Source organism: Neodiprion virginianus, chromosome 1, assembly GCF_021901495.1.
Source record: "Neodiprion virginianus isolate iyNeoVirg1 chromosome 1, iyNeoVirg1.1, whole genome shotgun sequence".
Classification (NCBI taxonomy): Eukaryota; Metazoa; Arthropoda; class Insecta; order Hymenoptera; family Diprionidae; genus Neodiprion; species Neodiprion virginianus.
The window spans coordinates 7,916,340-7,943,050 of NC_060877.1; the positions used below are offsets into that span (position 1 = coordinate 7,916,340).

General features: G+C 39.7%; 2 protein-coding genes across 2 annotated transcripts; both read left to right on the plus strand.

Moving 5' to 3' along the window:
- Nucleotides 1-593: 593 nt before the first annotated feature.
- On the plus strand, nucleotides 594-19,467 carry LOC124310143 (acyl-CoA Delta12-desaturase-like). Its single transcript, XM_046773843.1, has 6 exons — nucleotides 594-949; nucleotides 14,434-15,005; nucleotides 16,002-16,132; nucleotides 17,456-17,661; nucleotides 18,185-18,370; nucleotides 18,484-19,467. The coding sequence occupies exons 2-6, from the start codon at nucleotides 14,732-14,734 to the stop codon at nucleotides 18,797-18,799; spliced, it is 1,113 nt and encodes a 370-aa protein (XP_046629799.1). The 5' UTR covers nucleotides 594-949; nucleotides 14,434-14,731; the 3' UTR covers nucleotides 18,800-19,467.
- Nucleotides 19,468-22,961: 3,494 nt separating this feature from the next.
- LOC124310145 (acyl-CoA Delta-9 desaturase) lies at nucleotides 22,962-26,711 on the plus strand. The gene is made up of 5 exons (XM_046773846.1): nucleotides 22,962-23,805; nucleotides 23,888-24,018; nucleotides 24,538-24,743; nucleotides 25,036-25,221; nucleotides 25,800-26,711. The coding sequence occupies exons 1-5, from the start codon at nucleotides 23,670-23,672 to the stop codon at nucleotides 26,107-26,109; spliced, it is 969 nt and encodes a 322-aa protein (XP_046629802.1). The 5' UTR covers nucleotides 22,962-23,669; the 3' UTR covers nucleotides 26,110-26,711.

Sequence of the window (26,711 nt, forward strand, 5' to 3'; positions counted from 1 at the left end):
CAACTGCAATCAACATACCGTTAGAATCCGATTATCTCGAAAAGCTGTCGACATTTTTGCTGTCTCGAATAAACAGCAAATGTATCGCGAGCTTCTTTTTCCTTGGGTTTAGAATCGAGTTGACTATGAGAATGACCTTAGTACCCAGTAATCTCCAAAAAAAAGTAGATAGTAAATCGGAAGCGGTTATGCGGTAAAGCGAAACCAGATATGACAAAATATCAGGGGTCCTACTGTAATGGTCTCGTAATGGGTTTCAACTGGTTATCGGAATACGAAGGAGGAAAGAAGCGTAAACGCGCGTTCCTGCCTGTGCCGGCAAATGTCCGACAAAATTAGACGACGTTCAAAGAGATTCACCCGAAGAACCGGGAACCATTAGACACCACGCTTTACAGACTGCAGATCTCCGAGAGTGTTGGCTCCGATGTCTTCGCACGAAGAAGAGCGTGGTCGTAATCTCGTTGGCAAGTTAACAAGTGGAAAAGCCATAACACTGCAAGAACGAAGAGGCGTTTGGATACAGGACGCGGGAGGGCGCACGCGCCATGAAATACTACGGAGTTGATTCAGGCAGCCGCGGTGCCCGCCAAACGTAGTTCCTTCGAAGCGAGCCACGACTCCGTTCGTTGGTTGATCGTCAGTACGGTAGAGAAGCCGACATCGGTTGGTCCGTGGATGTCCGGTGTTTCGGTGCGTGGTTCGGTTATTTCCATGGTGGATATTGTTGGCCGGTGCGTGTCGCGGTGAAGATCGTTACGAGAATCAAGGTGTGCCTTGAACCGTCATCGGCTTCCAGCGCAAGTCGGAACTCCGGTGAAAGAGGCCTCAACTCTATGCCCCAAGAGCCTAAGCCGGCTTTACCTCTCGCATTCTTACCCGTCCCGGCGTGCTTCTAACAAGGGTCTACTGTTGTTTGCTTTGGACTATAGCTACCTACACCCTTGAGGTAAGCATGGTCGTTTTGGTACCTGATGTTTCTTGAAACGCGAGGTTTCACTTGCAACTATCTATGACTATCTATAACTATGAATATCGTTGCATGTGGTAAGTTGATCGAAAGTTATTCGAGGAGGCTGTTACCGTAGGACATGAAACTGTGTGTACTCTGTCTATCTGGATACGGTTTACTGAGAAAGAGGATGGCCAGATTTAACCGGCGCAACAAATATCGTCGCAACAAATTGACCGGGAAAAATATCCGATATTTTGGCACAGTATCGCGCGATGAAAAGCATTCGGGTCTTTTGGTATTGATTTTCGAGGAAATCAGGCTGTCGGGAAGATTGGATTTCATACGATATCGTCAGCAGGGAATGAAGGTATTAGTTGACAGACTCGAGGCGACGCTGCTTACGTCGGGTTTGCTCGCAGGAGGAGGTTTACCTTACGATCAAGACATTAGAGACGCGGACGTAACGCCAGGCATAATCTTGACGTAAAATTTGATCCGTTACTTTCGTCCGAGCAAGCAAACAGCGTTCTAACCGGAAATTGTGTTACGGCTAGTGGCCGTCCCCGCTTCTGTGTGTGTCTGTGAAGATGACACACGTTCACTGCAAAACCCGTGTACGTGAAAGTACGTAAGGCATTTCAGAGGGCGTTACGAAACTACGCCCTGCGTAGGTAGGAAGCAGGTACCAATTCGAGCTACTACGTCAGGTTCGTTCGGAACGTGTGAATGCCCGTTTTTTTTTTTTTCACTGCATCTCTTTTGTTCCGGTAGGAAAAATTTGGGACTTGGAGTCCGGAAAAAGCGTCGAGCCACGTGCCGTAGTAATTGATTCAAGTCTACCGGAGCCTGTCGAGCCACGATTAATGCCGATAACGTGTTCTTAAGAGTTATCCTATGCCATTGTTGAATACCGTGCGTAAATTGGTAAACGAAAGTTGTACGATGATCTACCGGGTTGCTAAAGAAGTATTTATTTACGTATTTGAGCCTGCAGGTAAAGAAAGATTCGCATTAAATGCAGATAAGCGCGTTATCAGTTGTTTAAACGCGTTAGTTGTCGCGAATGTTTTACTGCATGCGTCTCATGTCTGCATAGATTACACGCATCGAGATTGAATCGTTGGTAAAATTGCATTACTTTTTTACATAAATATAGTGCTATGAAATGATTTTTTATCTTGTGTTTTTAAATAACGCGCTCACTCACTTTTTTTTTTATTCCGTCATCGGGGAACGCCAGTCAAACAAAACGCTAGGCAATAGTACGAATGGGTGACGAGTTCTCCAATTAGTCGCGATGTGCAGTGTCGAGGAACTTTCGACGTTATTCTTTAACTGCAAGCCCGCGATACGATGCAAGCTGCAGGATGTATTCTTTCGGAACAAGGTTACAATATGTTCGAAACATTATAGTCGCAAAAACGAGTCAGACGTGTGATATTGAAATAGATGGTTGCTTTGCAGGACAAATTATCGCTTGACGCCCTGACTTGTATATAATATGCAAAGTATAATGCACACGTGCACGTTAGCAGACGGTGATTGATGGAGACGCGTTAAAAAATCACGAGAAATGATGAATCTTCAAGTCTAATCGTTTAAGCGGCGATATTCACTGCGATTACTCAGATATTTATAGAAGATTGTTTATCGTGCCGGAGCAGGCGTTGTATGCTTAATCATTTCGCGTGTCACAAAAGTTAGTAAGAAACTGTAAAAAAAAAAAAAAAAAATTGCTAATAGATCTTCGAGTTATCAGTGATTCCAAAAAACTTCACGTGTCGTGCCGATCCACTTCTGACCTATCATTTACTCATCCGTTCGGAAATTGATAGAATCGTGTTTTCTTTCTTTGAATTCTTTTCCTACACAGAAAATTGTTTTCCAGGTATCAAGGCTGATAGCTAATAATTTTCTCCGAATAAACTCTGCGAAGAAATTGTAATACGAGTTTTCGCTCTCCCGAAAGTGACAAAGAATGGTCGAATTTGGGTGACGAAAATTTCCTAGCATACGAATGTTAAGATCGCGTAAAAAATTACAGTAATTGCGCTTTCGCATGATTACAATGTTTGTTAACGTCGTGATTTCTAAAAAGAATACTTTTAGACCCACTTGAATCTTCTACGAAGATCCATGGCGTTTTAATTATTTTGATTTTCCAGGCAGGAGGAAAAGAGAAGAAAAAAAAATTAGTCCTTTGTTCCCCACGGCTCTAGTTAATAATCTTCCGGTAACCAACGGTACTCCAGTTTTATCGTTAATTAGAAACTGAGCGCTGGTAAAATTGAAGCCCCGATGGTCCGATAAAATCCATGACTAATGCCTGGTTGATTAAAATTTTCTGGGCCAGGTATACGAAGCACCGGACTAGATGTTATAAAACTGTCGTCTGCGTCGTCACGCTGCAAGTTGCGTCACCGCCTCTATTACAAAAGCTCGTACGGATTATCCTATATTTTGGTATGATACCCCCGCAAACTTTTCGCGACGATAATATCTGTGGGAATTGACGAGCGCGTTCCTCGCCTATGATAGAAGAAAAAGAAACGGTAATAAAATTTATTATTCGTCCGATATTGCGAAATGAAATACTAATGAAATGAACATCTTTATATCTAATCTTCACGGCGTACACAATTCCAGCGTCAAATAATTTTTTGTCGAACGAACAGTTTTTTTTTTCTTTTTTGGTACATACGATTCATTCTTTCATTAGAAATTGAATTATTAGTCGATCGATAGATTGTCTCTGATAACGATGCGTCGCTGTTGATGCTACAGGAATAAAAGGAAATAAAACCGTGTATGATGTGCATGGATAAAGTTTACTTTACACCGAGCTCTCTCACACTGTTATCGATGAATATTCTCCGCCTTAAACTACGAGGTATATACTTGATAGAAGAAGCCTGAAAGATATGAAACAGGTGAAACATACCGAGCGGTAAAAAGATCTCGTTCGAAAGCTCTTTAAACTTGTATCCTCGAACACAGTCGTACAGCGAGGCGTTTTATTGCTCAATAGAATACGGTTACGTCTACACAAAGTGAATTATGTCACCCGCGAGCATGTTCGCGTACTTCAGTCGTGCGTATAAGACGAAACAATGGTACAACGGTTCATCGAGGATATGGATTTGCGGCAGTTCTAAAAGCGCCTTTCGTACCTCAAAGAAAATTCACGAAACGTGATGTAAGCACGAAAGGAAACCGTACTTCGGCTCAAACTTATTATTCATATGAAACAAGTCGTTTTTACGCTGTCTCAGATTCTTCGAGATTTTGTTAATTCTTCTATCTCGCCACACGCATCGTCGTTTCAACGAGGCAATTCCTTGACACGTATTTTTTTGTCGAACAATGAGAATTCATCCTTAACGAACGACGATCGCAAGGATCCAAGAGTACAGAGAGAATTGACATCCCCGATCGATATCCGCACGTTGTTATACGTATTATACGTATATCGTGTCGATTCACGTAAGCTTTCTATAGTTTTGCACGCCTTGTATTTATACACGCGCATTGTAGGCACGCACGAACACCGAGACAGACGTTTACACGGTAAGAAACGTTCAATCAAAATTTATTACTTCGAATTTATAGTTCACGGCCGGATCATTGAGGCGTTCTGACGCCGGAACGCCGAGATGCTCGCGCCACGACGACGCCGGGACGTCGACGTCGCGACGACCACCCCGCTGGTAGGCAATTCCATCAGAGCCTTAGAGGATGAAAAAAAGGAACAGGGAGAAGAAAAAACCGAGTTCGGTATAACGCGTGGCGACCTTTCAAGCCTAGGAACCCCGCAATAACATGTAAATTGAGTATACACGACGTGTCCTGGTTCGTGTGGCAATTGTTATCATTCTTGTGATTCAACACAAAAATGTATCGAAGAAATGATGATAACAACAAATACCGACGCCCCGTCCAAGCCGCAAATTGATAATCATATTCTTACGTCACAAGACGACAGTGTAATCATCGTGTTCCCCGTACTTGAAGCACAACAGCAACAAACAGCTGTCACAGCTTGTACAATTATTTTCACAGCTAGGCTAACAAACCTCCCCCCGTCCTGTCTCTCTCTCACTCTCTCTCTCTCTCTTCCACTCATTTTGTTATGCAACGGAAAAGCATAACGTGGATTCACGTCTCGTTATCACGTGTCGTGTAATACCTAATTTTATTATTGTTGTATTCTCGTTATTGGGGCATGTTTTACACGAACAGGATCGCTATAATGATAGTAATAAATACGTGTATTACGGAATTTTTAAGCCAATTAAACCAAATTAACGAACGTTATTGCTGCAGATCCTGTTTTATTTGAACAGGATTTTTATTACTCGAACTGCAGTAAACACTGAACTAAATCTTTCGAGTATAAATAACAACGAGCATTATACAACGAGATCAGTGTTCTCTTTTTTAAACGTCCTCGAGTTGCCAAGATTTTTTTACACGACCTCACGTCTTATTAGCAATTTCTACGTAACTCTGCATCGGGAGGAAAGATGCATAATCCAATATAAGTACAGATCGGAAGAAATTACTCCGCGAAGTTCCTTCAGATTTTTGCAAATGTACGGATTAAACCCGTCGGATTAAGTTTCATTTATGCACATATTGTGCGTAATATGTAAAAAAAAGAAGCGATCACGGAACAAGGTCAGCTTATGGCATCAGCACAAACGGGGTGCGATGAGAGTGAGTATTAAGTGCATTCCTAGGTGGGTGTGTCCGAATGTAGTGTTTTAAAACTACGACACATTCTCTTTCTCCGCATCGTACGTGCGTTATTGAAATTAATCCATAAATGCTCGTTACGATGTTATTCGGATCAATCGGAGGTCTAGTTATGTATCTTATTCAATTTCATGCGCACCCTCAATGACGTAATAATTTTAGGCTTGATGGGTAAATTGAACCTAACGCAACGCGCGTGACAAGCGTAATACGTAGGTGTATTTTGAATAGCGAATCGTTAGATATCGCCTTCCGAAGGGCATCGAGGCGCGGTTTCGTTAATGGCACGCGATTCGCAGAGCAATCCGCACGCTTGAACTCGAAGACGCGTTATTACTTCGTAATTACAATTAGAGCGAATACAAGAGAGTGTTTACGAAATTTGACGCTGTTGAATATAATACATGCAATATATATTACGCAATCATCGCATGGCTGTAACTGCTACAAACCTAATTTTTCACAATTTTTTTTTTCTTCAGCCGGTGTAAAAAGCGCTGGGATACAATGGAAAGAAAGAAAACTGAAAATGTCAAGTTTGGAATGGAAAGTTATTGCGTAGAAATATCGATTCCAAGCGTATTTGATAGCCTATTCACTGCAGCCATGGTTCAGAGCGTAACACGACGAAATGTATTTGTACACGCCAAGAGAGATGGAACGAGTAGATAAAAATGGGAAAAACAATGCCCGTGATATTTGCGTGTAATAGAAAGTTTTCCAACGGCAAATAAAGTGAGTCAGGGTGCCGTGTGTCGGCTAAAATATAATAGTCAAGGTGAACATTCTGCAGGGATTTTCTTCCATACACGACGTATGGAATGTTGAATCGAATATTATACTCCGATCAGCGCGCCCGAGGAAATGTTTTTTTAACGAGAATCAATCATCGTGCAGAGTGGAAGAAGGGAGACGAGATACAGCTCCGACATAGTAATTTCGTGCTTCCATATCAAGTAGTCGGTATGTCGGTTGTGTAATGTGTTATGTGAAGAAGCGGAGACGCGGTGGTGTAAGAAGAGAGGGACGAGTGCACGGTCACGGCGCCAGGAGGAGGATCGGGTCAAGTAATTGAAGAAGAGCAACGCGGTGATCAAATGGATACCATATGACCTGAATATCTGCAGTATCGTCGATCCAATCAGACCAAAGCACGTACCACGACTCGGATGAACCGAATTCATATGTTATCGGCTGCTCGTCTGCGAAAGACGTTCGTGAAACAGCGACACAGTTGTCAAACCGTCGGAGGGCTTCTCTGATTGTCAGGTGTAACTCGAGCTCGAGTAAATTAATCGTTCGACTTAATTACACGTAATATTAACCAAGCCGTGACGATGCCTTGACATTTTTTCCAAGAAATACAGATTTTCGTAGCGTTGCGCAAGTTCATTTCAACCTCAACCATTACCGTCCTCGGAATGTTCAATTTTGCGTAAGAGAATTATCGACGAAACTGATTTCTATGTTTCTGTATTCAAACGCGTTGAATAACGCGTCGATCCTGAGATCCAGTTAATGAGAATTGATGTAAGATCAGGATTTTTAATGAGAAATTGAGGCCGATTGAGTTAAATTGTATATTGGAAAGATATCTGAATACGAAAATTCAGATAAGGAACGTTGTTCATAAAAATTGTGAACAGGGTTTTCTTTCCACGTCGATAAATTATTAATAATAACTTGAATTGAATTGAAGGCGATTAATTTCTGTGTCAACTTGTGAATTACCTTTTTTTGTATCATCCTGTCGGAACCGAGGCTATTTGCTTTTAACATCAGGACACGCGGAGCAGAAATGTTTTTGTCAGCAATGGTTCGGGCATAAAGAACCGCGTGGAAAAGTGCCGCAGGATTCGCTCAACGTTCCCAATCAGTTTACGCAGTGTGTAAATTTCTTATCACTTATCGGGACTGAAAAACGGCTGATAATACGCCACAATGGAACGGCGTATGAAAACTTCCTTGTTTGACTGCACTTTTGCCCCGGGCGGCATGGCATTTACTCTTCGCGATCATCGTAACGAACCAGCCTTATCGCGGGTCGCTAGATTAGTATTGATTTCGGGGTAGCGTGCGGCTGCATGGAAAGTCAGCGACCACGGAAAGTTTATATGTGTAACGTGTTGCAGGAAAAAATTCCGGTCTCTTGAACCACATGAAATTACGGGCGGTAAGAACTTATCGTAGAACTCTGAGAAATTTTCAATTGCAAAATCGCACAATTTTTGTTCCCACAAGATTTTGTTTGTTGAGTATTATAGAAAATCAACTGCGATCACATTGTTCATTGTTTCTCGATCGAAGTGTTTCGCCTGAAAGGACAATAAATTCATAAATCAGAGTCACTCTTCATTTGTCATTAATTTACCGAATATCATGTACACTGTAATAAATTTTTGCAATGTGGAAAAATACGTTAAAAATAGGGGAAACCGGTATACAGCGACATCATTGAAAATAGGGCTATGTCTGAGTCAGAGATGAGTCAATTTTGAGTCACCTTTTTAGGTCTGAAAGTTAGTTTTCACACTTTTTTCAGGCGACTTGACTGCTACCAGCCCTGAAATGGAAATACGTTGAACGGCTTCGGTGCAAACGGAGCTCTGCAGTCTGAACGTAGTGATGATCGTGTAAAATGATCCTTGTCGAAATCATTAAGCATTAATACCGGCTACTCCTGGTTTAGACCAAGCCGTTAACAGTTGATCCAATATTCAGTAGCAATAAATTTCGAATTTTAGAGTAACACGGAGTAACGGAAGGGCTCGTCGAGAGAGAAATTTAGTGCCACCGATTATTGGGTTAACTATAATAGTGGGTATAACGAGCAAGAGAAGCTAAAACTAAAAGACGAGTAGAGAAAACTGCTGTTAAGACCAGATCGTAAGATCGCTGTGTCAATGAAGACGGGCAATGACTTTCTAAACTGACGAGTCGCCACTTGAATGCTGTCTACTCGTCTTTTAGTTTTACTTTTTCTTACAACATTCTTACTCAACCGGAGTTATAAAGAACGAAGGCTGCTAATAAATTTCACCCCCAATGGATGACGTTAAACGCATTTTGTTTTTCTGGACACCAAGATAAGCCTCCCTTCGCAAGAGCGTGTTGTTTACGGGACGACATTTATAATGTTCCAAAACAGTTTCGTGCTCACAGCATTAAATTGAAGTAGCGAGTCATCGGTCAAGAACTTCATTGCCCATCTTCACTGAAACATCGATCTTACGATCTAGTCTTAATAATTAGTAGTAACTTGGTTAGTTAGTTTTCTCGATGGTCTTGGTTACTGTGGTCTGTAAACACCATCATGATCGTGAGAAACTCGACTGCTAACGTTCGTTGGAGACGGGAAATTAGCGTTAGAGAATCCTTACAAAGACGACTATTTCACACTTCTTTCGACAAAAAAATTCTCGCGCGGAAGAGCGTGAGACAATTTTCGATAATGCAGAAATCGGCTTGGTGTCGACATCCGTTGCAATGACGATCGCGTTGCGTAACGTGGCTAAGAAAAAACGTACGTCACGCTCACGCATGCCGCATTTGAATATCGTCAGCTGTTGTAACTCGATTGCTGATTCGCACCTAGCGACACCCGCGAGGCGTGACTTTTCTTCTTAAAATGATTTCGTACAACACCTCACTGTGTCCTCGTGCCCGAACAGCGCCGATAGATGCAAATATAAGTATGACGAGTTCACCGGTGGGTTAAAGGCCCATTCCATACAATTCGATGAATGGCGTTCGTTTTGTAATTGTAACAGACTCGGTGCTCTTGAATCGAAATAAAGTACCAAAAAATATGTACCACGTATACTTTTTTTTTTTACAACACACTATTTTTGCCTACAAATTGTAATTAAACATTAATGATAGCGACAATGTTTGTTAAAAGAAAAAAATTACCAAGTTAAAAAGTTTAAGCATTAAAATCATCGGAAAATCTATCTACCGGTATAATTCTAGTTTTTTTTTTTTTTTTTTGATAGTTTTTTATCTTTCCATATCATCGATCGGAGTTTCACGGCGAATCTCTTCTCTTTATAATTTCTCTTTAATATTCTGTTTCTATCAGTTCGATCTGGTTTTGTATGTACAGATACTATTGAAATAGATTAAAGTAATGTAAATGTTGAAACAAAACACATAAAATTCGAAATTTTGAATAAAAAAAAAAAAAAAATAATATGTAAGATATGTGTGTAGCCAAAAAATGGAAAGCAGATGTAGATTCGGCGCATTCTAATTTTTCGTTACAGACCTGTGTTAATCAAGTCTCATTATCTCAAAGAGGAATTTACACCGTTAACGGAACTCTCCGTGGTGTGTTTTTGATTGCTGTTTGAAATTCGACAAATCGGTGTAATTAAATTGGGTTGATATAATTGAGGTTTTCATCGGTACGATTCTGTGTATTTTTCATTTCTATTTCTTACGCCTCGTCGGAGATGGGAAAGAAGCCGATGAAATCGGTGAAGAGTCAAGAGATGGCATGCCGTATTATACGTATGTACAGGTTGTATAGGTATCGTTAGACGGTGCAGTTCTAGCCGGTCTTCCGTTTCGCTTCAACCTACGCAACATCTCGAACAGTCATTTCTATAAATATCATAAATATGGTATATTTGTATTTCCGTACCCGTAACTGACGTACTCACAAGTATAGACGGCGTAAAAGTGGAGGCTTGCGATTTACTGCAGCTATTCAACGTCGCCCCTTCGTGCTGGTATTCTTTTCGTCTATTGAGATTTTACTCAGCCCCCAAATAACGAGCATCCTTACATTAAATCGTACCGCATGTGTAAGTGATGGCAAGATTTTGACTGTGAGAGAAAAACTAAACTTGAAAGAGTCTTTAACAAGTTTCTTGAATTTTGCTGTCGAGAAATTTTCAAACGATCCAATAACGATTAACAGAATTTCATAACTCAAACTGTGTGACATTTGGCTGGTTGTTGTTATTTGAAACAGGCGATTAAATCCGACGGTTTTAGCAAAAGTGCTTTTAGTCGTGAGCAAGGAAAATGGAACCACTGCTGCAAAGCACGTGCGCTTTTATGCTTCAGTCAGATTCGTAATTAGATAAAGGACAATTTTTGGAGACAAACTATATTTTCCACAGGTGTTTGTATGTACAGGAGAGACAATCGATGCAAAAAGGCTCGCAATATGGAGAAACAGGAGTCCTGATTATTTGAGGAAATATATTTTGACCAAATACGTAGTTACAATTACCGGCTTCGTTGCCAATTGGCATTTTGAATAATGATTAATGGTCGTTATCTGAAAATGGACAAAATTGACAATTTTTTTTGCAACAAAATTCAAGTCAAAAAAAGACTGCTGTCCAAGTTTGAGCTCTTAATATTAATATTTAGAGGTGCATCGTCGCGATTTTCTATTTCACATTTGAATGACATGGGAATTTTCTTTTTTAAACTTTGGAATTTTATAAATCGTCAACGCATTAGTGTAGTGATGAGACCAGAACGTATTTTTGTAAGAGATTGAACGCTCTACAAAAAAGGTCTCTTATCATTTTACGATAAATCTACTCTTCCAAATATATCAAAGAATCTTTGCTGACCTTTAACCTTGAATAACTTTTCCAAAAGTAGATTTATCATAAAATGTAACAGACCTTTTTTGTAGAGCGTTCAATTCCCTACAAAAAAAAAAAAAAAAAACGTTGTAATCTTATCGGTCCACTAATGCGTTGACGAGGTATAAAATTCCAAGTTAAAAAAAAAAAAAAACAATTTCGACGTTACTTAAATGGGAATAAAAAATTTCGACGATGCACCTCTGAATAATATTATTAAGAGCTCAAACTTGGACAACATTGTTTTTTCATCATCGAGAACGATATTTTCGATTTGAATTTAAAAAGAAGCGCTCGATTATTTGGGTACAGTCTAACGTTTCTAACGTTTTTCAGCCTTAAAGTAGAACTTTTAGCGAACGGAAGTTCGTAGCTATATATTCGTATCATTTTTCATCGCTATGGAATTAGCCTGCGGACTCTGATGTCGCGTCGGCAGTGTTGGCATCGCATTCACGGAGGCTAGACACAACCGCTTTGCCAGCAAGTAGGTGGTAGATACGTACATTCGTGGCAGGTAGATTGTACACTAAGGTCTGCTTATACGTCGCATGACGTAATCTAACGTCAATTAATCTAAACAGATGTCATAACGGTAAAAGGAGAATGTTAGAGCGAAGTTTAGCACAGGCAGAGAGGATTGTGCAGGTATTTTACCTCATCCTAGAAATATGTACATCGTGCATATCTGTGATATTTCCCATCTAACCGCATAGCACAATGCTAGACAAAAACGCGTTCTGCTTCGCATCTTGCTGACTAAATTACACTTTGGGTTATCCGTTTTTTTTTTTTCTCTGGATTTTCATTCGGAATCAAGCAAGTCGAAAGATTGAATTACGAATTTCGTACAGTAATTATTTCGGCATGTTGCACGTGGCTGCAGACACTAAATTATCTGCATGATCTTTGCCACCGTCTATTCTGGATAATTAGTCACATTGACCCACTTGACCAGCTTACGTATTTCGGGATGGTAAGAAAAGCTTAGTAATATTGAAAAAAAAAAAAAGGAATAATTTTCCTCCGTAGCCTGGATATTTCAGAATTTTGTTGTCACGCAGCTTCGTCCGCATTATTTTAAACGATTTGTTTCTTTTCTGTGTTTCCTCGTTTTCTCACCGGGTTCAACACTCGATGCTTGACATTTTGTAATTTTCTTTTTTTCTTTCCATTCTCAGCTGAGACGACATGTATATTTAGACTCATCGTTGTACACTAGCGGCGCGGTGAAAAATATATGAATGGATGAAGACTCGTGCTTGAGCAGGTATATGTTACGAGACAGGAATGAATAAACATCGTCTCAATATATATAAATAAATATATAAATTTATATATTTTACATCTGTAATTCAATCCGTCGCAACGATTTTCAGTATATGTATATGTTATTTATACAAAGCGGGAAAGTTATAATTATAAAATCACTGTTAGTTTAATGTCCGGCGTTAATTATTTTCACAGTATTAATGTATTCTTACACTTTATTTTTTTTAACGGTAACAAAGCGTATTACGCAGTATTTATAAACTGTGCAAAGTTACGCGTGGATTTTATTTTTGGTAAAATTGTTCTCCATATCGCAAGTATAATACACCGCGATAACAAGTCAAGATTAATTACGGGTGAAATATGAGCCAACGAACTTAAACTTGCAACGTAATTATGTGAGTCATGAATTAAATTGAAACAGTAATATAGCCAAGTTATACTCATTATCGCGCTAATTTTGGATTAGACCGTGTTGCGGAGTTATTTAACTTTATATCTCTGTAACTATATGATAATGAATAGGTTAGGAATTCGATTACCGATAAAGAGAAGAAAATGTTTAACAAAACGTTATATTGTGCATGTTACGAATGCGTGTAAATTAATATTCATAATGAACAGGGACCGGATAAATGTGTATTAAAAATTACAAAATATCTACATATAATACAGATTTAAAAAACTAAAGCACGAAAGATAGAAACTGTATTTTCTGGCTCGACGCGTCACACTTTACGTAGAAAACTAAATGCGGAATGAAATTAATTTAAATAAAAAACACGCATTTGTATATCAATCCGAGCTCTAACGACGAATGATCGATATCACGCGAGAGCCGTTACTATTTTATTTATTAGCGATACAAGTTAACGTAAAGCATAGATTATAGTAAAGCAAGGTGTTGGAATTTCGCAAGCCATAAGCATCGCGGGTGCAACCGGCATACTAATTGCAGTACAGATACAACACGTGTCATCGCTCCACCGTAATTTTACGCGATCGGTATATTCTCGCTTGTTTTAACACTCCGATATTTTTCCATCGTTGTTGCGTATATCCGCGGTCGTATAGTTCACCCTTCGAAATACCGAAGCAGCAGCCAGCCGAAGCATATCGGGCGTATAATCGTCGCCGGAGTGAAATCACCTCTACAAATTGCGTAATTGGTTGCAAGTATGAATCCGTTGCAGCATGCATGATTGAAAATGGCGAAACTCATTGATATACCTACGCAACAAGTGCGGTAAGCCGGCCGATATTGCAGGTCCGTGTTCTTGTACGAACGAGGGAAAGTGCGGGATACAGATTGAAGGGTAAATTTCTCTCGTATATGGTGTATTACAGGGTTTAACGCCCTGGAAGCGGTTGTATGTATATTATCGTCGTAAATTTTCCGCCCTAGAGCCGGAAGTGTTTTTTATCTTACTTAGAGCCGCCTACTCGAAAAACGGTGGCGATAATACGCGTTCTATTTTTAGTCAAGGCTTCTTGGACGCGTCGGGTGTATCGGTCGAACCACAAATATCAATACCGCGGAATCCCCCGGCAGGGCGTGACATAATCGTTTTGCGAATCGAGATATCACGCCCGTTCTTTAAAGATACGTCAATGTCTTCTCGGGGAAAAACAAGCGGAGCCGGGTTTCAACAACGAATTAGAAAAGTTCCGAAAGCTTCGAATTCCGGATTTTTTTTTCTTCAAAGTTCGACATCTTCACCTCAAGTTTCGCCGTCAAATAATTCGGAATTCAGCGCTTTCGGAACTTTTCAAATCAGGAACTCGAACCCCGCCATAAACAAGCGGACGAATCACCCTCTATTTTCCTCTCTTTGATTACAGACGCCCGATTCAATAGCGCCGGAAGAAAAACGCGACGATCATGGATTCGAGTACGAGGAACTGGGACTATGAGTCGTAAATCGACAACCGAAGATACGAATTCTCGCAGATTGGAACAGAACCGACAAGGGAAGGACGAAGAAGAGGAAACGCGGTTACAGCAGCCCAAATGCAGGCAATCAACAAGTCCACTTGCAACACGTGAAGGAGTGCCAGTCGCCGAGAGAAGAGTGACTTTGTTTTTACCGCGGTGGTAATCAGTGATTCGAATTCGGATCCCCTCAAATTGAAAATCGAAATGGCGCCAGGCGGTGAGAGAGTCCCGTCAACGACGTGCACAACGGAAGCGGAAGTCGAACTGCCCGACAAGAACATGAACACGAAATGTCCTGGGGACGTTCAGAACGGATCGTTGAAAAACGGGGAAGAACACGACTCCCAAAGAACCACGGATGTTTACGTCCCGAGGATTAAATGGCCCGATCTCTTCGTTCAGATATTCGTTCACGGAGGATGCCTCTATGGACTCTACCTCATCTTCACCGAGGCGAAACTTTTATCAGCTTTATGGGGTAAGAGATAACCGGAGTCGTATCGAAACTCCCCCCCCAATTCACGTCGAAGGAATAAAAAGATCCGCTCGTTCTCGTAGTTTTACAACCTTGTGTATATGTATACCGTCTAGACAAGTTTTAAAAAAAATTAAGAATAAATCAAACTTTGCAGATACGTCGCGTTACTCGTATCAGTTACGTGATTTATAGTCTCGTCTAGTTGTGATTAAGCGTATGTAATATTTCCGTCCGACGCGTATCAGAGAGACTCGTATTTCAGATTTCGTGTACACGACGTTATTTATTTACTCATTTCAACTCAGCGGAACAAATTATCGCGTTCGAATAGTGAAGATTCGGTATAAGTTATACGTAAAAAACATACGTTGTTAATTAATCGTTGATCATCTGCAAAACGACTCGATTGTCGCAATGTTCAAGGTTTATGGTCAGTCAATTCGACGCTCCGGGTTCTCGGATTTATTAGAAAAGAAACGGCTGTTTCAGAAACTGGACGAATTCACTTGCAAGTAGACAGCGATTAAAGCTCGAGAAAATTTCTTTTCTCAGTTTTTGGAAGTCAGGTAACCGTCATCTCGAAATGCAGCAAAGGCAGTTTTCTCTTATCGAAGTCGAAACCCGACGAGGATTATACTCGTGAAAATAGCGTATCGTTTATTAGCTCGAACGGCTCAAAATTCACGTTTGAAGTTGAACGATTTTTGGGTGAAACTTGAAAAACGTCTGCGACAAATTGATCGAATTTGCTTATGACCGTGACCGAGTGCCGAATATCACACCACCTCAGAGGCACGAGATGATAAATTGTTATTAAATTAAACTCTATTGAGCTTAGATTTTTCGAGTCACGCGACCTGCGCTGCCGTGTTTGGATTTCTAGAGGGCGCGTTGATGATGAATACGTATGATGTTTAGGAAAGTGAATTCTCCGAGGATAACGAAGAACGGAAAATTTCGCCATCGCTCGTGTAATGAATTTGAATAAACTTTCAGCATTCGTCACGATCTACACTTCGGGCTTTGGCATCACAGCAGGAGCGCACAGATTGTGGTCACACAGAGCATACAAGGCCAAATGGCCGCTACGTCTCCTCCTCGTTCTTCTATTCACGATCACCGGACAAGTGAGTATATTCGTATGTCGAAACACGAAAAAACCGTTACGCCATAACTTGACTTAGACGGAAGCTAAGATTTTTCAAAGAAATTCTTGATATTTACGACTTGATTAAAAAAGAAAGATCAATTTTTTTTCAACGTTTCGACCATCGGTGTGGACCCTTCTCAGGACATGTATTTGTTCAATATATATTTAGATAATCGTTAAGAACGTTAACTCGCAAGGACGAAAGAGTATTTAATATTGACTGATATTCCTCCGGTTTCCTGTGAGCTCTTTTTCACCGTGAAGCAACAAGAGAAGTAAAGAGCAGTGAAATATTTTGATATTTGGAAGCTAAAAAATATTAGTTCCTACGAATTTCAACATATATTTTACAAAAACTTTTGTTACGTCTTACAAAACATAGCCGCTGAAGGATTTAAGGATATCTCAAATTTTAAGTAAAAAGTTTCTTCAGCCCAGCTCTTTCGCTTGAGGTATTTTTTAGTGAAAAGGTGCTATAACCTGGGAGAAGAACGAAATCTAAAACAAGGACCCTTTTCTGAACCACCCCACTACGCGTACTCTCAGCGCGAGCTGAAACTCGCTCAAAAATCGAAAAATTTCAAATCGCAATATCTCGGCAACCAAGGCTCATTGGATTGAAAATCAAAAACTAGGTTAAATCGGGGGTCTTCACCTTTGATCACGTGCAAGGACAATCCGATTCGTGTAATCAAGCCACTCTACTCTCCTTGTGAGTAAATTAACAGCACTGTCAATACCAGCGTCAAATTAAGTTTTGAAACTGAAAGCTCTATCGATCAAAAGCTTAGACGTACTCCGGGACCAGAGACGTAAACGATCACTTCCGAAGCAAGTATTTTATGAAAAGTTTCATCGCGTTCTTCCATTGATTCAGTCGATTTACGTATAAAAGGCGTCTTACAAAGTGAAACTTATAGTCGCCATGTTTAATTCCTGACTGCAGATAAAGTACTGTTAAAAAATTTGGTTCAAGTTCCGTTACGATCGATCCTTTGAAAAAACTATCGTACGTCGCAAACAATTAGAAGAAGTACGAAAGTCGAGTCAATCAATACTGGATGAGCCAATTTTTAGCGCCAATTCTACCCAATTGTGCAGCCTATTTATAAAATGTGGGTCATGAGGAAGAAACGTTTGCTCAGTCTAGTTACGGAAGCAACGTTTCTTACGGGTGTAAATAAAAATATCAAAGACGGAGTTAAGAGCGAAGAGGAATTAAGGGGATAACGGTGTAGATGCGTGGAAAGGTCGAAGAAGAAATGAACTGAACGATAAATGAGAGGGAAAAAATTTTCAGAGACACGTTTATGCCTGGGCGTTGGATCACAGAGTGCATCACAAGTACAGCGAGACTGATGCCGATCCTCACAATGCGAAACGGGGCTTCTTCTTCGCCCACGTTGGATGGCTTTTTACAACTCCACATCCCGAGGTAGTCGCGAAACGAGACGCGGTCGACATGAGCGATCTTGAGGCGGACCCGATCGTCATGTGGCAAAAGCGGTGAGACTTTACTCCTGAACAAAACTCTATTCTCCTTAATATCTTTATCGTGCGTGAAACGCGACTAGGATCACCGACGAATGAAGGCAACCACGCTGGAAATGTCCGTGCAAACGATTCGTGCTCAATATCTTTTTGCAACGTGCAGGATAGACGCATCAATCACGACCACCTCTGTGATACTCTATACTCATTAATCGGACCTCTGATCTTTTCGATATCGCCACATTCGCGAATAAAATCCAGAATTCAGAGATCCTGTGACAGAAGTTTTTAACACTTGGTCTACTTTACTGTTAAAAAATGACGGTGGATCGAACCGCTGTTCGTAACTTCCGATTAGACGTAATACAGTCGGACCTCGATTCTACGGACAATTTGGGACCGGATTCAGCAAAATGAATATAGCCATAATTTGTTTAAACGATGATCAGACCTAGTACCAAGATGACCAGAAAACCGGTACATTCACTTTATCTACAGCTAATCGTAAGTAGTTTATCATCGATGCAATGGTCCTCAGGTTATACGTGCCGCTGTTCGCCCTCCTGTCAATTGGATTTCCGGTCGCCGTCCCGTATTACTTCTGGGACGAATCCCTGTGGATATCGTTCTGGGTGAACTTCAATTTTCGGTTCTGCGTAACCCTGAACATCGCCTTCTTCGTGAACAGCGTTGCTCACATGTGGGGCCAGAAGCCTTACGACAAGTAGGTTTTCGCTCTCGGACTATATCGAGCGCTTTCTCCGTCGTGATTGACAACTATTGCCAATTACCGGCATTCTCGATCTCGCTCTAACCCGAACCTTCGATCGTTTTCAGGAACATATCTCCGGTGGAAAACATCGCCGTGTCGATAGCCGCGTTGGGCGAAGGATGGCACAACTACCACCACGTGTTTCCGTGGGATTATAAGACTGGTGAATTGGGAAGCTACTCGTTCAACATAACGACGGGCTTCATAGACACGTTTGCCAAGCTCGGTTGGGCCTACGACCGAAAATACGTCTCGGCGGAAATGGTCAGGAGGCGAGCCAATCGCAGCGGTGACGGAAGCCACATTTGGGGCTACGGGGACACCGACATCCCTCCGGAGGATCTCAGGGAGTTGGAAGTTATGGACCGCAAGTCGGTGTAGATTGCATTCGATGCTGCGATCAGATCGGGACCAGATGCTGCAGCCTGTCCCGGCGAATCACGATCAAAATACTTGCAACAACGTCAGGTTACACCTTCCCCGAACAATCCTATACGTTACATATACACATATATAAATATACACAAAATACGCGAAACCGGCCAACGTTCGAAAAATAACGTGAATCTGCGGAGAGCAACTGCAGCAGGAATATATTATGATAATTAATGATATGTCAGTGATGTTTACGCGACGGAGTTACGTACATAATTTCACTTATTTATTTATCGATATGTTGTTGTTTTTTTTTTCCATTCGAATATATACGCATATAAGTATATGAAACAACGTCGTTTATTCTCTACTTTAAAACGTGAAAATCTCACAAATGCGCATACGTAAAAGTATTGAATCTTCTGTCACGTCGTAATGTTTAATTTCAATACGTTGCGGTACGAATGCATTCAATAATTCTACGTTCATTCTAAATCGTCCAAGTATTACGTTGATTCGACAGAGACGAAAGAATTCCGCAAAATAAATATAAGACATGCATTCTGTACGTCTATACTTAACGAGCACAGGAGGCAACTAAAAAGCGACTTGAATGTGACGAAAGAAATGCTTTTGTTGCAAAAAAAAAAAACCGTATATACATACAATATACAGGTATATATAATTAAAAATATAATTCCGGAACAGTTGAGTCTTTTATTACTTCGTCTTTTATTAACGAGACATTGAAAATTTAATAACAATTCATTGTCATTTTTTTAAATTATACACGTGCATTGTACTGGACGTTTGCTTCGAAATATTAGAAATGATTTCTCAATTATGAAACACAGTGGAGACTGTGCTGAATGATTCCACACGTGCACGGTGATCTGGAAAAAGTTTTGAACGTGGATTTGACGTGATGTCGTTTCTCCGCTAACGTTACAATAAAATTCAAATTCCACTGCCAGAAACAACAACAACAACAACAATAATATTAATAATAATAATAATAATAGGAAATCCTTCGTTTGGACATACAAGTCGCTTCAATGCAGAATGTATCGCACTAGAGTTTTATCATGTAACAAGTTTTCCGGGTAACTGTGCTCGCTTACATAGATGTTTAATATATACATATTATAAATAATAAGTCTGCAGGTACATCGACGTACTTTTATTGCGAATTTCAAGTGACTTAAAAGCCTGTAAGCTATACCTTGACTTACCTCAAACCGACTTAACAAGCCTTTTTCTCATACCTGTATGTATAATACCTTACGTATAACGATTTTATGTATACCTGTTAAACCTATCCTTAAGAAAAGTGAAATCGAATTTCGATGGTCGCACCCCTCAAGTTGGTTCGAAATAATTGTAAAAAAATTTGACATATTTTTTCCCCCTTCTTCATATTTACCCACTCCTAGAACGGCTTACTTTTTCTCATAAGAAAAGCATGGATTTTTCGAAGTTTTTAATCACAAATGCGTACCGAGTCCAAAAATTTTCTTTAAAAGTAAAAGTAAGGTGAATTTCTCCCGTTTAAAACGCCGCTTGGGAAATTTGGCTGTCACTCTTTTTGACTCCTCTATCCAACTTTTAGTGCGGCAAGAAATTTTGACCAGTGAATTCAAACTTTTGAGCGATCAAGGAACTCGATGAGATTGGTCTTAAACAACAAGATAATACAATTCTTCGCTGAAACTAATGCACAGAAATTCAAAAATTTCGATCACTTAATCTTCCTTCTTATAAAAAAAAGCGAATTCTTACTCCTATAAGAAGGAAGATGGGACGATCGAAATTTTTAAATTTCTATTTATTACTTTCAGCAAAGAATTTCTTTTTTCTTCAAGACCAATCCCATAGATTTCCTTGACCGCTCAAAAATTTGAATTCACCAGTGAAAATTTCTTGGCGCACTGAAAGTTAGATAGCGGTGTAAAAAATAAAGGTAGCCAAATTTTCCAAGCGATGTTTTAAACGGGACAAATTCACCTTCATTTTGCTTTTTTACAAAATTTTTCACGATATTTTTTTTTGTACCCGGTACGCAGTTTTGATTAAAAACCTCGAAAAATCAATCCTTTCCTTATGAGAAAAAGTACTGTTTTCTAGGGGAGGATAAATATGGCGGGGGGGGGGGGGGGGGGGGGGAGGGGTATAATATGCAAAGTAAAAAAAAAAATTTCGAATCGATTAGAGGCGTGCAACCATTGAAATTCGATTTCACTGTCCTTGAGAACAGATCTAATACGTATGTATAATATTAATAAAAATATAAACATAAATTTATAAATATGCCCGAGCACAATGTTGCTTCAATTTATGGTCAGTGCCTTTTTGCGATAGGCATATGATCGACATGAACTTTTTGATTGTTTACACGTATAACACGCGATGATGCTTACACGTATGAAGGTGTACATAGATGTGCATGTACGTGCGTACACGACTGCGATAATCAGTGTGCAGAATGAAACGTGTGAAAGTCTGTGGTAATTCAAAATCATCTGTTTTAAAATTGAATCGAGATGAGATAATTACAAAAAAAAAAAAATCAGCATTAGTACGCACATCCGATAATTAGGTATTCTGCACACGTCCTGAGAATTTTCAACGCTACCGCGTACGTGCAAATTGTATATACACGCCTATGTGTGAGGTACGAATATTGCACCTTCCAAGTAGGTACATACGAATACGACAGAGACCATATTGAAATGAAATAGAAGTTTATAGATCGATACCTATTTTATGAGAAAGAAATTATACGTATAATAACCTATTTCGAGCGATATATTTTTACTTTGCTACATATTTATACCCACGCAGTAACAAACTTCCATATATATAACATATATATATATATATATATATATATATATATATATATATATATATATATATAACATATATATATATACAACATATATATATATATATATATATATATATATATATATATAACATATATATATATATGTATTGACGCGGAATTGTAACCTTTGATAATTAATGTACACACATACGTTTGTATAAATATTTGACAAGAAGAGAGAGAAAAAAAATTACGTCAGTTTAATGCCTTCGCGCGAATATTCGATATACGACGTATAAACGATCGCCCGAAATCGAGTCTTATTTTCCATAATCTGATATACCACTGAAATAAGTGAATTGATGGGTAATTAGCAGAAATGAAAATAAAAAAAAAAAAATTAAACAAAATAACCGGAATTTAAGTGGCACTACGTAGCTCGAGGAGATATATATGCAGTTTAACGCAAACGATTATACCTACATATTGCGCGTCTTTCTGTATTCGAATTCTGTTCAACTATGTCCGCATATACAAAAGAGAGGATATAAAAGAGATTTAATATATTATATAAATATATTTTATTATTTATATAAGATTTATTCTATCGCCTAGCATCGTTTTAAGCTCTTTTGTATAGTAATATATGAATATAAATAATGTAATAGATACGCTGCAACAGTAGATGTATGATAACAACAACAACAACAACAACAACAACAACAACAACAACAATAATGTAGCGCAGTGTAAAGTAAAATATATTATTATATAGCATCTAGGTGTCGTGGTATGACTTGACAGTATTCCGTCGCATTGTTGCATGGTTAAAATAATCGTTCATTTCCATTATTTCACTCACTCTCTTTTTTTTTTCTCTTTCACATTAATTATGTACAAGAAAATATAAAGTCTAATCAATATTATCGTTATATATATATATATATATACATGCGTTGCGAGATATTTATACACATTATACATACATGTATATTCGAACGTTGATAATCAAATATGCAAAATAATTGTACTCTGAAAAGTGTTTTTCATTATACTTGTATAATTTTACAACCCAACCATAGATCGCAGCGATTAATCCTGACTAGACTCTCCAAGAGTTCCTTCTCTTTCTCCGTCTGCGGTCAACTGACATCATATTTTCCGTGCACCAGTTTGACCTTCAATTTTTCGTGAACAGAAATCAAAGGTGACCGCGCAGCGTATCGATGAAAATAGCACCTGCGTCACGAGTGAGAGACAAAATACACAGCCGAAGGGAACTCCCGGGGACCGTCGACAATATTAGTGTCTCTTATTTTCAGTGCACGTATCAAACACGGCTACAGTATATGTAAAATTCTGCACAAGCGTGGGTGGGCCGTGAGTCCTACACTCACAACAAAATAATAATCGGGCTCTTCATTACAGTTGAAAGGAAATTCACGCCGTGTATTGTTTTATGAGAATCGATAGATTAAGTCGGCAGGCTTGGCGTCACTGTTAAGAATGATTGTCAATTCACGAAGTCAGGTTGTAAATTTACAAAATCGGTCCATCGACGAAAATTACTACGTAATCGTTTTAAAGTTGCAATGAAAATTTTTGATTCTGCTAAAATTTATAGCGGAAAGACAAAAACAAGTAGCTTGCCAAATTCTGTAGTAAATTTATCGTGTTTCGTAACCGAATAAAATTTCCAATACAGTGCAGAAAGTTCCATACAGAAATTTTTAACAGTGGTGATAAAGCAGAGAAAAATTTCAGACAAAGTAGCGACACTGTACACAACGCGACATTAAACTTGTCAAAGGAAATGACGATGTGAAATTCGACGATTCGTCGATAATGAGATTTCGAGGAGGTCGCGTGGGGTTAAGCTTAAGCAGAACTTTGAACAGGTTCCGCCGGTCGTTTTAGTCATTCTTCGAATCCCTCCGAAGTCGGACGGTGCGATAATTATCCAGTAAGTTGAAAACAACGGTCGTAGGATAGCTGCGAGGTTTTGGTATTCCGTAATTCACGACGGATCGGTTCGACGAAGGCTAAATCATGCAGGAAGACGCACCGCCCTCGAAGAGGGAAATGCACTGGCCGACCGTTCTCTGGTACATTTATCTGCACGCCCTCGGTCTTTGGGGTCTCTGGCTGCTCATCTTCGAGGCAAAATGGCTGACGGTGATATTCGGTGAGTGAATTATGTCCCGTTTCTAACCTCCTCCCTCTAAATTCAACACCAAGATAAATTCTTCCGAAACCAAAACTTTCAGTCGCTGTAATCACGCTCACAGCGACATTGGGAATCACCCTTGGGGCTCACAGACTCTGGGCTCATTCCAGCTACGCTGCCTCTTGGCCTCTAAGGTTATTCCTGATGCTGGCTCACACTCTGGCAGGCGCGGTAAGACTGGCTCCAAATATGGGACATTGTGCCGAAGTTATTCGCCGATTTAAAAATACGTCTTATTAAGCTCAACGCGCACTATGCCGAAGCTAAGAGAAAAAGTTGTTGGAAGGATTTGGAACGGAAGCGAAGCAATCGGAAGGTGTCCAGAACTAAAACGAAGTTACCGGAATTTATTGGAAATGGAATGACGGTTTTATAAAACGATCGGTATTGTAGTATTTGTTTACAAAACCTTCATTCCACTTCCGATAAATTCTGGAAACTTCGCTTTGTTTCCAACATCTTCCAACAGTTTCGATCCTCTTCTCTTCTCTTCGGTTCGTTTCGTGTAGCTTCGCTTCGGCGTAGTGCGCGTTGACCTTTTGCCTTACCGACACTTGAAGTAGGAACCTATAGTTTTCTATCGTAAGAACTACCTGCGAATTGGCGACTAGCTTCAGCGTCGTCATAGATTGAACGACAGCCTGAACAGTGTAGGTACTGATTTGAAATCCTCATCTTCTCTCACCGCAGGGCAACATCTACGACTGGGTGCTCGCTCATCGTATTCACCACAAGTTTTACAAGACGAACATTGACCCGTATAATCACGATAAGGGATTTCTGTACAGTCACGTTTTCAGCAACGTGATGACCTCTAATCCCGAGATGGAAAAACACGTGAGGGACATTGACATGCGAGACGTCGACCTTGACGGTTTCGTATACTTGCAAAGAAGGTTGGTACACGCGAGATTGAAGTCGGTAGCGTTAACGTGACGAAACTTCGGTAAAAGAATCCCTGCTTTTGAATTTCAGAACAGTTTTAAAGTACAACAGTTACGTTCATTAAAAACATTAGTGCACAAATTTGCTTCACAGCGATTTACCGAATTTCAGATAATTCCAAGTCGAGAAGTAACGACTATTTTCACAGAAATGCATCGTTGCAGTGACGTTACTAACTTCAACTTTATTGGTATACCTCTTCCTTCAGGGGTTAATTTCTGCATATTTTTACTCAATCGGCAGGTTCTACTGGATCATAATGCCGATCTTTGGTCTTTTGTTGCCGATAAACGCGCCCGTCGAGTACTGGGGTGAATCTGTGATGAACTCGATCTTCATTCTGGGATTTTTGCGGTTTGCGCTCACGGTGAACGTGTCCTGGCTGATCAACAGCGCGAATTTGATATGGGGCCTGAAGCCGGGACAGAAGTTAATATCTTTTTTCGTCACTATTTACGATACTGTCTCTCTGATACACAGATTGTTCTTTAAAATGCCCAAGAGCCACGGCACCGTGATCATCGATAGTCGAGGTGTTCACGCGACGTGAGCCAAGTATTGCGAGACATTTTTTCTTGAAGCGAAAAAAACGTTTCCAAGCACACACGGCATGAAAACGCGCGTTCCTCGATTCAATAAATTATTCAACAGCTACTTCGAATCAGTTAATTCTATAGTAAGACCTTTTCGATTAACCTTTCAGACCGAACTTGCCCTAGCCACACCAAATGGCCTCACCGGAAACGACGGGCTTGAATACTTGTGAAATTAAAGCTGTAGAGTTATTTTTGCGGTAGCCTCTCTTCGTATTCCTCTCTTTTTCCCTATTCCATTCAATCGTGTTTACGAAATGAAAATATTTGCAAAACCTGCGAAATGTTTGAAAGAAGTTGCAGATTCTTGGAACGATCCAAAGGGTTCAACATCACCATAGAATTTACACTTTGTTTCGTTTCGTTCGGTTATTGATTGGCTTAATAATTGGTTATTTGTCGAAAATTTTTCAGATACCCACCGGACGAAAATAGTATTTTTCTAGTAAGGAAATCATACTGGCCACATTATCACTACATGCTGCCGTGGGATTATAAGAGCGGTGAATTTGGAACATACGACCGTGGGTGCAGTACGACGATTCTCGTAATTTGGGAAACTCTTGGCATAGCTTCAGGCCTGAAAACCGCCACAAGTGAGGACATCCGGAACGCACTGGCTAGAGCAGCTATCGGCGGAGTTAAAATGGAGGATTGCCTCCGGGATGTTCGTAAATCAGCTGAAGAAGAAGCTTTGAAAAAACAGCTAGCTTTCAAACATTAGAAAAAGCGCAGAGAAACGGATCGAAACGTTCTGCGTTTTCCATTTTTATTCTCTTTTCTCTCGATTATTCTTTCTCGTTCAATTTCGCGAAATCGCTCACTCGTTACGGTTTTATTGTTATTTATTTACTTTCTTGGATTGTTTTTTTTTTTTTCTTAAAATTTGTCAACAAAGCTAGAAACCGGTTACACTCGAAAGTTTTCCGATACAAAGTGCGCCCCTCATCGCAAATATTCATTTTCCGACTAATCCAGGGGTCTTGGTTAATTCACAGACGGTTAAACACGTAAATCACGAATACATTAGAGCTAAGAAAAAAAACAAACTTCAATGATTCAATATGGAAAGTTAGTAAACTAAATTATTCGCAGTCTCAAGGGTTACCAAATATTTATTCGAGCCAAATATCTAATGCTGGAATGAGTCTGAGACTATAAACCACAATACTTATCGTTCAGAAAATTGAAATTCACTTGTACTTCGCAGATAAAAATATACCAATATAAAGTTAAGTCTATCAATACTGTTTCATTAATTATTTGTACAGCATTAATTAACTGGCAATGTTACGAGGAAATGATGTGGTTTTAAATAAAATTTTA